The following is a 14,520-nucleotide window of genomic DNA, read 5'->3' on the forward strand; positions in this document are numbered from 1 at the left end:
TACTAGAAAAAAAATAGATTCTGTTAATATCTTGCTATCTATGGAGTAGATTGTTTAAAAGTCTCTTTCTAAGTCCCACGGTTGTGTCATGTGGCCATCACAACGACCAACCGCCTTTACTTTCCCCACTTTGTGTCAGGGTGGACTCAGGGGCCTCCTTAAACATTCCAGTGTTTACCTAGCTTCGAACCCGGGACCTCTCGGTTCGAAAGCCAGCGCTTGACCACTAAGCCAACACGCCCCTTTTTGTCTTGACTAGTATCTTTCAATAACAGGCCCGTACATTTTTTAATAATGATTTACGTATATTGTTAACAATTGTGTCCATATTCCTCACACTATACAATACAAGCAAGAAATAACACACATCTGACTAAAGAAACATCAATGAATGGAATTTCGCCTGCGAACAAACAATTTATAAAGGAGTATGACAAACTGCCAGTACCACAAACTTGGCCTTAAAATGTTCAGAAATGCAATAGCGGATATTTAATAAAACTTTGAACACAAACACACTAACAAAATGAGTGTTTTCTCTTTTTGTTTCAGGCTAACATGCAAATAGGCTTAATTGGTAGATCCGGGGTACAGAACAAGGAAGGAGTGGATATTTCCATACATGGCGGGAAAAGTAATAATAGTTAGATCTAGCTTTTCGGGGTATCCTGTGTACATAGATAATGGACGTGTAGATAAGCTATGTTTTATTCACTTGTAGCTCACTTTAGAGGCACTTTTTTACCATTGTCCTTGCTACCTCTAGGTCGTCTCATTGCATCATGTCTTACGTTGATACTAACCTAGGTCAATGTTGCCTGAAAGTGGGGACGATGTACAGTCATAACACAAGCCAAATAGAAACACACATAAGCTTAACTAAGAGGAAGAACACAACATTTACAATATTTCTCTTAGTAATGTAGATTATTGCCATTTTTCAAGTATTAATTACCAATAATTAATTGACTCATTGGTTAATGTTTTTATTGTTTCATGTTTTGTTAGGTACAAACATAGACATAAATAAATATAGACTGGCCGATTAAAGAGTTTTATGAAACGAAAATTTGTGACTTGCAATTTTGTGTACTTTATTATACAGCATTTATGAGCAGTATAAAAGTTAAGTATTCATATCTATTTCAGCCACACACCTATATATATTGTAAATAAGGAGGCAGTGTAGTTTTGTTTAATCTCTAAGAATGAAGATCATGCAATTTTTCATAATTCGGAATTCCGAATACAATAGATATACATGTTTTCAAGTTACATGAAGTTACTTCCTTCGGCCAGTCTATATTTATTTATGTCTCTGGGTACACTATATGAATGTGTCAAGTTTCAACTGGATCAGAGAATTGGAGAGGGAGAAATAACGTGTTGACAATGTTTAACAGACTGACAGATTGTTATTACAAAGTTGTAGGGCATCTGTAGAACTTACCAGGAATTGTATTTCATGTAAATACATAGTTTGCTTGTTCCTTTTTCTATGGACATAAATATCTGAGCACAAATATCCGGGACACTCCAGGACACTCCCGCCTACTCAGGAAACAAAAGAGTGGTTGTGGCAACTTGACTGCCAAGTGAGTAGTGTATGTCTGGGTGGTAGAATAGAGCATTTGAACAACTGGACGCTAGGTGAGTACACAGCTAGTACACAATTACTTACACAGCTAGTAAACAGTGAGTACACAACTAGTACACAGCTAGTACACATTGAGTTCACAGCTAGTACACAGCTAGTAAGCCTACACAGTGAGTATACAGCTAGTACACAAATACTTACACAGCTAGTACACAGTTAGTACACAACTAGTACACACTGAGTACACAGCGAATACACAGCTAGTAGGCCTATACAGCTAGTACATATCTAGTACAAAGTATTTGAAATTGTAATCGTTTACATAGCTTACATGATCAAGATTTATTTAGAAAATTTGTTATTTGTTAGTCCTACGGACAGAGACAACTACTACAAACGTTATTGTTATAGTTCATAAACTCCTAATTATCTTATATTTTCTCAGATTATGTTCTGCCCCTAGAACCCAAGTATCTTATATTTTCTCAGATTATGTTCTGCCCCTAGACCCCAAGTATCTTATATTTTCTCAGATTATGTGCTGCCCCTAGACCCCAAGTATCTTATATTTTCTCAGATTATCTGTTGCTCCTAGGCATCAATTATTTTATTTTTTTCTCAGATTATCTGTTGCTCCTAGGCCCCAATTATTTTATATTTTCTCAGACTATATGTTGCCTAGACCCCAGTTAACTAATATTTTCTCACATTATATGTTGCTCCTGGACCCCAATTTTTTTTTTATATTTTCTCGGATTATCTGTTTTTCATAAATCTATATTATCTTATATAGTCTCATGTATAATTTATTCATAAATCCCAGATCATCATATTTTCTGTCGATATTTCTTGCTCATGAACACCAAATTATCTTACGTTTTTTTTTCCAGATTATGTTGTATGCAAATCAAATTATCATAAGTCTTAAATTCCTATACCTTAAATTGTCTTTGTTTCTTTCTTGTTAAATAAGAAGTCTAGCGCTTATCTTTGTTTTCTATACTGATTTTATTTCTTGGTAATATCTACGTGTATAAAATGTTCTTCCGTGTATGTAGCATTTAGAAACAACATTTAAGTGAATAGAATTGGCCCCCTTCAGTCTTAAAACGTGTATGGTTCATTTCGAAGAAAAACGGCATTATCGCTGGTCGGAACGATGTTGTCCCCACAGCATTCCCCCCCCCCCCTCCATGAAACTGATGTGACTAAATGATTGTCATATGTCTGAGCATTCTAAGCTGAATGTCCTTAGAGATTTTATTTTGTACTAATTACTTTATTTCATCTTATACAAATTAGCGTAAATAAAGTGGTTAAAAAGCTAAAACATTACTATTTGTGCTTTCTTTTTCACAGATCAGAACACGGATGTAATTTGATACAGTGACCAGTAGGAGAAATCTGAAGTGGGGAAGTGTGCCAAGTACTAGTTTGTTTGTTTTTACAAGAGTTTCACAAAGCGAGTTTAGCGACTTTTTATGTAAAAGAAAAAAATCCATTAGGACTATTATTGTATTTTTCTATACATGTTATGATTTTTAAAAGGAACATTTTATTATTGAGCATTTCAAGAAATCAATCTTAAGGAAGTACTAGGATTGAATCATTTCTAAAGATGTCAACACCAACCTTACAAAGTAATGAGTCAGACTATTACACAAAGGAAGAAATACAAGAGTACCTGTTATTGTTACAACGTCAATCAAATATTGCCTTCATACCAACGTATTTGTATCTGGCAGTGTTCATTGTTGTTGGCTGTGTGGGGAACTGCCTGGTCATTGTTGTCTACTCTACGAAACTGATCAGAACTCCGCTAAGAATCTTCATTGTGAGCATGGCTATATTTGACCTACTCACCAACTTATTCGTTATGCCAGGTTAGTTTATGGCTAAGTTTATTTCAATAGAACTCATCGCTAATAGAACTAGACTTAAATTTTCAAAACGAAAGTAAGTTTTAGGACTAAATTGTAACTTGTAATAATGTCCTGTTGAGAGGAAGTCAGTTGAACATTGAACAAATGTAGAATTTTATACATAGACTTAAAAATGTATGCAGGAATTTTAAAATCTAAGATTTTTTTATTTATTATTAGCAGGTCAATGAGTTTTTTTGCAATTTGTGTTAAACAATGCATTCATAAATTATTTTTCAATTACATTTTTTAGTGCGGCGCTTTCTATCAGCATTTATAGACATAAAAAAACATTATGTCATAACATTCGTGTTAGTAAGAAAAAAAGTTACAATATGTATTAGACAAGCTTTAGTTTTCACTAATGAAATGTAAAAGGGTCTTAAAATAGTTATATAAATATAAATTGTATAGTTCTTTGTGTATTAAATTTCCTTCCCAGCCAAGCTCCACGAACTGTCTGATATGTGGGATTCCGACAAGCCAACATTATGCAAAGTACAAAAATATTTAAACTCTTCATTTGTCGTCACTTCTGCATTTATCTTGGTGGCTATAGCAACTACAAGGTACGGTCTCATTAAAAAGCTCCTATTTGTTTGTTTATTTTAAAAGTTCCAGGGTTTCTTCCGAAATAAAATTAATTCCTGCTACCCCAAACGTCTTTGGAAATGGATGGCAGCGGTAAGGGTTCAAACGTGGGAACATCGTGTCGACCAATCAATTATGTTATTGTTTTTGTGGGAAGAGTGGTCAAGAGGCTATGTACGCTAGAACATGGCTTGGCTTGGCTATCTATAAAGAGGGCTTGAGGCTCGACACCTGACTCGACCAGAGTTTTGTTTATTGAGCACCTATAGGCATCAGGGAAAACCTTCTCCCAGATACCCCCTCCCCCCCACACACTGGTACACAAATGAGATTGGACCACAGCGATCTGAGCATAAGCTTGAAAGTAGCATTATATAAAAACTATAATTATTTATTAATTACTAGTCCTCCCGCGACGTAGCATACGCCGCTATTTGCGGGAAATATTCATGAAGGCAGCGTATGTTGAGCAGAGGTATGACTGTGCTTCCGTGAGTAAAAAAAAACGGACAGGGCGTCGCCATAGTTATCCCAATGTTCGCAAACAAAGCTTACAGCCATCTTGCGAATTTAAAAGAGCAACAGTTTCGTCCAGAAATATGCAACTTATATAAAACTGATATAAAAAAAAAAGTTAACTGATGCAGGAATTTGGACTACATTGACAGACCTGTTAACTCCACGTAATATATGTGAAACCGTGGCCATGGTTAGGAAACGAAGGGCAATACGAAAGGGTAAAATCAAAACAAAACTACATAAAAAACATGCAACTATGTTAATGACACCAGATATTGACTTGATAAAACAATACACACATAAATGTAGTCAGGTGGGAGGAGAAATTCTATACGTTTTGCAACCAGATCTGTCAGTCAGGTGAATGGCCCAAACCCTGGACCCAATCACTCATCATAACCCTTCCAAAGAAAGGCAATTTACAACTCTGTCAATACTATCGCACCATCAGCCTCATAAGCCATCCCAGCAAAGTACTGTTACAAATGATATTAAACCAGCTAAAACCGATAGCAGACAACATCATATCAGAAGAACAAGCAGGTTTTAGACAAGGTTATAGCACAACAGAACAAATTCTAAACCTCAGAATACTCTGTGAAAAATATCTCCAAGAGAATCTTTTCCATGTCTTTAATGATTTTAAGAAAGCTTTCGATAGAGTATGGGCGACAATGGAAAAGTACAACATTAATAAAAACATAATCAAAGTTATCCAGAACCTCTACAAGGATGCCACCAGTGCGGTGTACTTCAATAATAATATTGGGAACTGGTTCAAAATCACAGTTGGAGTAAGACAAGGCTGCCTACTTTCACCAACACTTTTCAATATCTTCCTTGAAAGGATAATGGAAGATGCTCTCGAGGGCTATGAAGGTACTGTTAGCATTGAAGGAAGAAGAAGAACTAACTTGCGCTTCGCAGATGACATTGACGGCCTAGCAGGGACAGAAGAAGAACTAGCTGACCTTGTGATGCGCATTTACTCATGCCATTGACAAGACTTCCGCAGCATATGGTATGCAAACAAATGCCGAGAAAAAAAACAAATTATGACCAATAGTCAACAGGGCATTAAAAAGGACATCAGTATTGGAGATGAAAAGCTGACTAGTGTTAACAGCTTCAAATACATCGGAGCTATTGTCTCAGATGAGGGAACAAAACCCGAACTACTGGCTCAAATAGCACAGTTCACAGCAGCGCTTTAAAAACTAAAAATAATTTGGAAAGACAAGGGCTTGGCCCTCGGCACCAAAATCAGACTGATGCGCTCCCTGTTCATGGCCACATAATGACCTGCTAACTATTGTAAAGAAACGCAAGCTTAAAATATATGGCCATATTACAAGATCCACGTGGCTCGCAAAGACCATTCCTTCAGGGATCAATACCAGGAAAAAGAAGAAGAGGCAGACATAGAAAGCGATGGGAGGACAACATAAAAGAATGGAAGGGCTTACCATTGATAGAGGTTTTAAACAAGGCAAAAGACAGGGAGGAATGGAGAAAGACAGTCGACAAATCTTACATGGTGCCCCAACGGTCCAACACACTAAGGGATAGGTAAAGGTAAAAAAATGTAGTCAAATATAGAATGTATAAAAAGAAAGATTACTTGTTCTCCCCTCAACCCTTTTTTCTGAGCTGTGTCTCTGTCGCCGCGAAAGGTACGTGGGGTAACCCTAGTATGCTTTGCAGAAATAAAAGAGTTATCTTTTCATGACTTTTTTTTTGTGTCCCGCATATATATATATATAGAGAGAGAGGAAGAGATTATTTATATTTTCGCATAATAGATAATACATCAAAATGTTTTATTCTTATTAATTTAGATGAATAATAGTTACATTTCAAGTTAAAAAAAATTGCTTTTAAATAATTAAAACTTTAAAACCTTATTGTATTATTGATTTTCAATGCATTTCTTATTTGCCCAGGTATAAGATGGTGTGTCATCCCTTTGGTAAACAAGTTACCATAAAACAAGCGAAAATCATCAGTGTTATACTGGCACTAAGCGCATTCCTAATCTCCATACCCTATGGAATCATACATGGAACCCAAACCAAAGAAACACCCAACAGAAACATAAGTGGAAGTTATTGTCAAGTAGATGACAGCTATGTTAAAACAATATGGCCACGTCTGAATTCTGGGTTGTTTATTTTGCTGTTTCTAGTGTGCAGTTCATTAATCACAGTCTTTTACGTTATGATTGGACGTACAACATGGAAACAGCGCGATGCTTTAACCAAAGTTCAACCTAAACCATCTGGCAAGTCGGACAAATCAACAGACTCATGCACACTTTCCAGTGATGAAAAATATACTTACTCTAGAACGGGAGGTACTTCCGATACTTCTGATACGGAGGTGGTAGCAGAAAGCAGTGATGGTAATATTGAAATAGCCATGGTTGAAAATATTAAAAATAAACCAACGAATGAGATCGCAAATCACGCTGATGAAAATTCTGGCTACTCTAAATCAGATCGGGATGTAGAATTGGCTACCAAAAAAGTCATTAAGTCAGAAAACAAAAACACCTATACTGCAGACACTCAAATTAATAAAATACTAAGCTACAAAAACGCCAAATTTTTTGAACTACACAGAAAAAAGATGCAAGAATTGGGAACAGCTCACAAAGAATCTATCAATAAGAATAAGACAGGTCTACAGAAAGCCTCCAATAAACAAAGACGTCTGTTTGGAAGGACTTCTTTGATGATGTTTATCGTAACCTTGGTATTTTTCGTTGGATTTCTTCCTTTTCTGGGCCTCAATGTTTTTCTTGCAATCTCCCCTAAAAAAGTTGCTGCACTTGAAGGCGCCTCATTGGCTCTATATCAACTATTTCTGTGTTCCTATTTGTTGAACAGTTTCGCCAATCCCATAGTCTACAGTTTGTTGGATATGAGATTCAGAAAAGAATGTTTCAAGTTCTTCAAACGTTCACGGAAAAGATATCATTGCTGATAGTAAACATTTGACACATGGCAGAAAAACTATAAATAGCTCGCTATTTGGTGTCTCCGGTGTAGAGAATAAAAGTAGTGTTAAGTAGCTATGTGTGTTTTTTGAAAGGTCTAGGCTATTTTTTTTTCTCTACTTTTTAGCACTGCAGAAACACATTTCTTAAGCCTTCACGTTTGTGACACAATGTCCATATGGAGGAACTGTCCCACCATGGCTTGGAGCTTGTTACTGAAACACAAATGGTCAGTCCACTAATGGTAATAAGAAGAAAATATGGACCCAGGAAGCTATGGCGTTTTCCTTCTCTCCGATGTCGCACCAAGTCGGCAATTCGGCCATTGGGCAGGCTGGGCTCTATAGCTTTGGTCGGCAGCCAGTCTAGGAGACGGAAACTCCGATACAACACCTACGGCTGTCTGTGGTTCACAACCGTCTCAGACTTCAGTGCTACTGTGAACTGCATTTAGCTTAAAGAGTGGTATTGGTCTGCGCGAGACAATTATAACTTTAAAAAATACTTTGCGCAGGCTGGAGGCAATGCAGTAATTAGCCCACAAATGCTTGCCCTTGATGTGGCAAAATATGTAGGTCACAGCTGGGGCTGCGCATCCACTGGAAATACTGCTCTCCTCACTAATCTTCGGACTCGAAGACAAGCCTTATAATTAAAAAGGAGAATTGATACAAGGATTGAAACACATTGATACAAGGATGAAATGAAACACATTGATACAACGATTGAAACACATTGATACAAGGATTGAAACACATTGATACAAGGACTGAAACACATTGATACAAGGACTGAAACACATTGATACAAGGATTGAAACACATTGATACAAGGATGAACTAAAACACATTGATACAAGGATGAACTGAAACACAATGATACAAGGATTGAAACACATTGATACAAGGATTAAAACACATTGATACAGGATGAACTAAAACACATTGATACAAGGATGAACTGAAACACAATGATACAAGGATTGAAACACATTGATACAAGGATTAAAACACATTGATACAGGATGAACTAAAAAAACATTGATACAGGATGAACTAAAACACATTGATACAAGGATGAACTAAAACACATTGATACAAGGATTGAAACACATTGATACAAGGATTGAAACACATTGATACAAGGATGAACTAAAACACATTGATACAAGGATGAACTGAAACACATTGATACAAGGATTGAAACACATTGATACAAGGATGAACTGAAACTCTTTGATACAAGGATTGAAACACATTGATACTGGATGAACTAAAACACATTGATACAAGGATGAACTAAAACACATTGATACAAGGATTGAAACACATTGATACAAGGATGAACTAAAACACATTGATACAAGGATGAACTAAAACACATTGATACAAGGATTAAAACACATTGATACAAGGATTGAAACACATTGATACAAGGATTGAAACACATTGTTATATTGTTAACCTTAGAGCTCAATTATTATTTAATTAGCTGGCAACAGTGAAGTTCATTTAGGCGTCTTGAGATTGATTAGTTTATCGTGAAAATCTTCAATGGTTGGCTAAGAAAAAAACAGAAATCACTGGTTACTTGAGTTCTAAAACTGGAAGAAGTTTCCATAAAGCAATTGAACTATACTTTATAAATTGTAAATTTATTATGTACAGTTTGTGTGTGTTTCTTATTGTGTAACTAAACTCTTTCACATCATTGTCACATCATTGTCTCATTATTATCTCAATATTGTCGCAAAATTATCACATCATTGTCACATCATTGTTGAGCATTTTTTGTATTAAAATATTAAGAATCCCTAGTTTCTATTTTGCCTGTGTAGGACAAAGAACGAATTGTTTTCATGGTAGACTTCAATGTTAATGATGCAGTCTACAATTTGTCTTCTTCTTGCTAAGAATTAGAGATGAAATATTTGATGTACTTTATTTTCAAAAGGTTCCCTCTATCGATCAAAGATAGATCATAACCATTACACTCAAAGCAGCTGGTTGAAGAAGGGTTACAGTAAAGAACTGAGTAGGCCAATGAGAGTACAGCCCTTCTTAAGAGATGGTTTGGGGTGGGGAGGGGCCATGAGCGGAAAGAACGGCTGGTTAATGGAATATAAGACGAATAGCCACACGTAAGATGGTCATCCAACGGAAGGAGGTTCACTCGTTAAGAACTGAGTGGGTGGTCTAATGAAAGGGGGTTCACTCGATAAGAACTGAGTGGGTGATCCAATGGAAGGGGGTTCACTCGTTAAGAACTGAGTGGGTGATCCAATGGAAGGGGGTTCACTCGTTAAGAACTGAGTGGGTGATCCAATGGAAGGGAGTTCACTCGATAAGAACTGAGTGGGTGATCCAATGGAAGGGAGTTCACTCGATAAGAACTGAGTGGGTGATCCAATGGAAGGGGGTTCACTCGATAAGAACTGAGTGGGTGATCCAATGGAAGGGGGTTCACTCGTTAAGAACTGAGTGGATGGTCCAATGGAAGGGGGTTCACTCGTTAAGAACTGAGTGGGTAATCCAATGGAAGGGAGTTCACTCGATAAGAACTGAGTGGCTGGTCCAATGGAAGGGGGTTCACTCGATAAGAACTGAGTGGGTGGTCCAATGAAAGGGGGTTCACTCGATAAGAACTGAGTGGGTTGTCCAGTGGAAGGGGGTTCACTCGTTAAGAACTGAGTGGGTGATCCAATGGAAGGGGGTTCACTCGTTAAGAACTGAGTGGATGGTCCAATGGAAGGGGGTTCACTCGATAAGAACTGAGTGGGTGGTCCAATGAAAGGGGGTTCACTCGATAAGAACTGAGTGGGTGGTCCAGTGGAAGGGGGTTCACTCGATAAGAACTGAGTGGGTGATCCAATAAAAGGAGGTTCACTCGTTAAGAACTGATTGGGTGGTCCAATGGAAGGGGGTTCAATCGATAAGAACTGAGTGGGTGGTCCAATGGAAGGGGGTTCAATCGATAAGAACTGAGTGGGTGGTCCAATGGAAGGGGGTTCACTCGTTAAGAACTGAGTGGTTGATCCAATTAAAGGGGGTTCACTCGATAAGAACTGAGTGGGTGGTCCAATGAAAGGGGGTTCACTCGATAAGAACTGAGTGGGTGGTCCAGTGGAAGGGTGTTCACTCGATAAGAACTGAGTGGGTGGTCCAATGAAAGGGGGTTCACTCGATAAGAACTGAGTGGCTGGTCCAATGGAAGGGGGTACACTCGATAAGAACTGGGTGGGTGGTCCAATGAAATGGGGTTCACTTGATAAGGACTGAGTGGCTGGTCCAATGAAAGGGGGTTCAATCGATAAGAACTGAGTGGGTGGTCCAATGAAAGGGGGTTCACTCGATAAGATTTGAGTGGGTGGTCCAGTGGAAGGGGGTTCACTCGATAAGAACTGAATGGCTGGTCCAATGGAAGGGGGTTCACTTGATAAGAACTGAGTGGCTGGTCCAATAAAAGGGGGTTCACTCGATAAGAACTGAGTGGCTGGTCCAATGAAAGGGGGTTCAATCGATAAGAACTGAGTGGTTGGTCCAATGAAAGGGGGTTCGCTCGTTAAGAACTGAGTGGGTGGTCCAATGAATGGAAGTTTACTCGATAAGAACTGAGTGGGTGGTCCAATGAATGGGAGTTCACTCGATAAGAACTGAGTGGGTGGTCCAATGAATGGGAGTTCACTCGATAAGAACTGAGTGGATGGTCCAATGAAAGGGGGTTCACTCGTTAAGAACTGAGTGGATGGTCCAATGGAAAGGGGTTCACTCGTTAAGAACTGAGTGGGTGGTCCAATGGAAAGGGGTTTACTCGTTAAGAACTGAGTGGATGGTCCAATGGAAAGGGGTTCACTCGTTAAGAACTGAGTGGATGGTCCAATGAAAGGGGGTTCACTCGTTAAGAACTGAGTGGATGGTCCAATGGAAAGGGGTTCACTCGTTAAGAACTGAGTGGGTGGTCCAATGGAAAGGGGTTCACTCGTTAAGAACTGAGTGGATGGTCCAATGGAAAGGGGTTCACTCGTTCAGAACTGAGTGGGTGGTCCAATGGAAAGGGGTTTACTCGTTAAGAACTGAGTGGATGGTCCAATGGAAAGGGGTTCACTCGTTAAGAACTGCTGGTCCAATGAAAGGGGGTTCACTCGTTAAGAACTGATTTGACTAATTAAATGATATGAACGTAGAAGCAACTTATTGCTTGACTCAATGGTTGAAGGTCACACACCTACGGTACTAGGTTTGACAATAATATAGTTTTGCATTATTTTCATCACGGACAAGATTATAACCTCCTATATTTATTCATGCGTTAATCTAGTCGTCTAGGTTTAAGTACAGACAAACTCTACAAAGTACTCAGTTTTTCTGATTGATTCAGTTTTTTATTTATCCATGTGTTAATCTAGTCTTCTAGTCGTCTACAAAGTCCTCAGTTTTTCTGGCTGATTCAGGCAACCATTTACATGTTTTAAAGGCAGTAGTAAAAAAAGAAAATATATAAATTTGTTGTAGAATAATGAAGAAAGAACTCTGCTTGTGTCTTTCTGGGTATTTTATGAGTAAACATTTGTTAACTTTTTCTTCGGGCTACCAAGGATTGTAAAAATGTTTGTTTGTAAAATGTTTGACATGTTTCGGATGTTCCTTCAGAGTTGAAGATAATTTACTTCCTAGTCCAAACCTCCCGCAGGACAATGGGGGATTGGAGCGGTCAGTCCAGTGCGCAAACCGCACAACCAGGCAGCCATCTACCTCTATTTCAATTCAATTTAGGAATACAATAGAAGTCTTAGATTCAACCAGTGCACGGTATGACAACTGAAAATGTTTATAACAGAAATGTAGAACACAGTAGGACAATCAGAATAAAGGAACTCTAGAAGAGGAAGGACTATAGGAAGCCTTGACAATACCAGTTATAGCTAGCCTATATAAGAATGAAATGCAGATAGGAGAATTAATAAAAAAAAAATTAGATGAATATCGTTGACACACATCTCAGCACATTTATGAGCTCGTAACAAAAACACCTACAGAGCCATGTTTTTGTTCTGTGTATATCCATATATTTTATCTCCATCTTAGCAGATGTGACCCAATCATTTGAAACCTCTGTGACCAGATAGACCTTTGAAATAAAGTTGGCAACTATGTCTACCTTAGCCTTTGAAACGTGATTGCTATATACAACTTAACGTTTCAAGTTAATGTGAAAATGTAAGCCTCTAAGTAAGGACAACAAAGAGATGGTCTCAAAACTTTGGACACATTTCAATTTATAATAATGTAGGGACAAATACACACTCAATGTCAAGGCACAGATCTCTTTTAAAAATGTATTGCATTCGCTACGCTCTACAGAAAAATTTGTACATCAAAATGGATTTAAATATATAAAAGACTGTGAAAAATTATACCACTAATTTTAATTGACATTGTAAATTAAATAGCTTGATGCTAATATTTTTTCTTTTGAAATTTAAATTTACGGAGATATATTGTGATTATATTTTTTTTAAAAACATTAATCTTCAATATCTTTTTTTCCCAACTTCATAATATAATAATATAATAATAATAATAATAGTAATAATAATAATAATAATCTGTATTGTCCGTATGGAAATTTGTCTTACAATTTGTGCATTACACCAAACAAAAAACATTATAACTATAAGAAACCAAAATGTACCATCAGGCCCGCCAGCTTTCATTGGGTTGACGTTTTTGAAAATGTTTCAGACTTGCTCTTAGTTTTTAACATTGACACCCTCAAGGGCTTTGAGTCTTAGATAATTAACTGAACTGTGCTGTAGTCGACCGGACTGTAGTAAACCGGACTCTGAACTGTCTTGACTGCGACACCACCGCTCTTTATATAGGGTCCCTACTGGCCTTCTAGAACCGGACGGAACATCAGTCGACTTTTCTAGTTTCTTCACATGACTACATCCCTCGTAATGCTCTTGAGCTCTGTTCACGACGCCGATCCTTCCCGAACCTTCATTTTGACACTTGTTTCGGCCGACCGTCGTAACTCGTCACGGTTTACCGCTCGTCTAGTGCTGGCCTGGTGCGATTTTCGTCGGCTGACTACACACACCCCATCTGTACCACCACCAGGTTTATAACAGTACTTTTTTTTTTAAATTAAGACAATCCCTCCGTCAAGAATCTGATGACTCTTTGTAATTGTGAGTATTTTAGTCTTTATTACTAATGAATGACAAATTGAAACAAAAATGGAACCTTTATACTCCGCCCTCGTTCACCCCTGCACTACGAACAAAATCCTGGTTAAGCGAATGTATAGACCACTCTAATTATGTAAATTTCTAATAATAGACCTTTAGATCCAGACTTAAAAGACTAAGTTCTTCAATTAAACTTCTCTTTTTTTGTTCAACACTCTAAAGAATAGAGCGGAAATTACTGATTGTCAAGGCCCAGGGGCGGACTGGGTAGCAAAATCAGCCCGGGCATTACCATAAACCGGTTCACAAATGGACATATCCAGGATTTATTCGGGGAGGGGACCCCCACATATATAATTGTGTGTACATTATTAATCTTCATTACATACTGACCTTTCATTATTTTGGACTTTTTTTTTTGGTTTTGCTTTTTTTTTGTAGCCTAGAGTAGACTAGTTAGTGGAAAGACACTAGACACTCCGCCCTTGACAGCTAGGGGTTCTGAGGAAGCTCTCAGCAGAGCCCTGGATCCAAGCATTATTTCCGATATTTAAAGCTTTCAAAAAATGCATGCAGGTAACTACAGTCCCCTGGATTTGCCTCCCCGTGGCTGTACTGACACAGTAAGTAAAGTAAATTTTTTTTTAGACCATGAGGTCTGGGGCAAGTGAAAGCTTGAACCGCAACCCTCACCACCTCC

General features: G+C 37.9%; 2 protein-coding genes across 3 annotated transcripts in view; both read left to right on the forward strand.

Moving 5' to 3' along the window:
• LOC106067079 (uncharacterized) overlaps positions 1–14,520 on the forward strand; it is a 242,612-nt gene that overhangs the window by 190,672 nt on the left and 37,420 nt on the right. The window lies entirely within an intron of this gene.
• On the forward strand, positions 1,378–9,439 carry LOC106080138 (tyramine receptor Ser-2-like). Of its 2 annotated transcripts, none has more exons than XM_013241457.2 (4): positions 1,378–1,650; positions 2,957–3,480; positions 3,962–4,088; positions 6,573–9,439. In XM_013241457.2, exons 2-4 carry the CDS (start codon positions 3,216–3,218, stop codon positions 7,612–7,614), a joined length of 1,434 nt encoding a protein of 477 aa, XP_013096911.2. In that variant the 5' UTR covers positions 1,378–1,650; positions 2,957–3,215; the 3' UTR covers positions 7,615–9,439. The 2 variants fall into 2 exon arrangements, with proteins under 2 accessions (XP_013096911.2, XP_055897700.1); XM_056041725.1 differs by lacking the exon at positions 1,378–1,650 and adding an exon at positions 1,660–1,767.

Source organism: Biomphalaria glabrata, chromosome 9, assembly GCF_947242115.1.
Source record: "Biomphalaria glabrata chromosome 9, xgBioGlab47.1, whole genome shotgun sequence".
NCBI classification, from domain to species: domain Eukaryota; kingdom Metazoa; phylum Mollusca; class Gastropoda; family Planorbidae; genus Biomphalaria; species Biomphalaria glabrata.

Excerpts from the sequence above, each read along its gene's own strand:
- LOC106080138 (XM_013241457.2), top strand. The coding sequence starts at position 3,216 with ATGTCAACACCAACCTTACAAAGTAATGAGTCAGACTATTACACAAAG. Across the intron at positions 3,481-3,961 it reads CAACTTATTCGTTATGCCAG|CCAAGCTCCACGAACTGTCT; the intron begins GTTAGTTTATGG and ends TTTCCTTCCCAG. Across the intron at positions 4,089-6,572 it reads GTGGCTATAGCAACTACAAG|GTATAAGATGGTGTGTCATC; the intron begins GTACGGTCTCAT and ends TTATTTGCCCAG.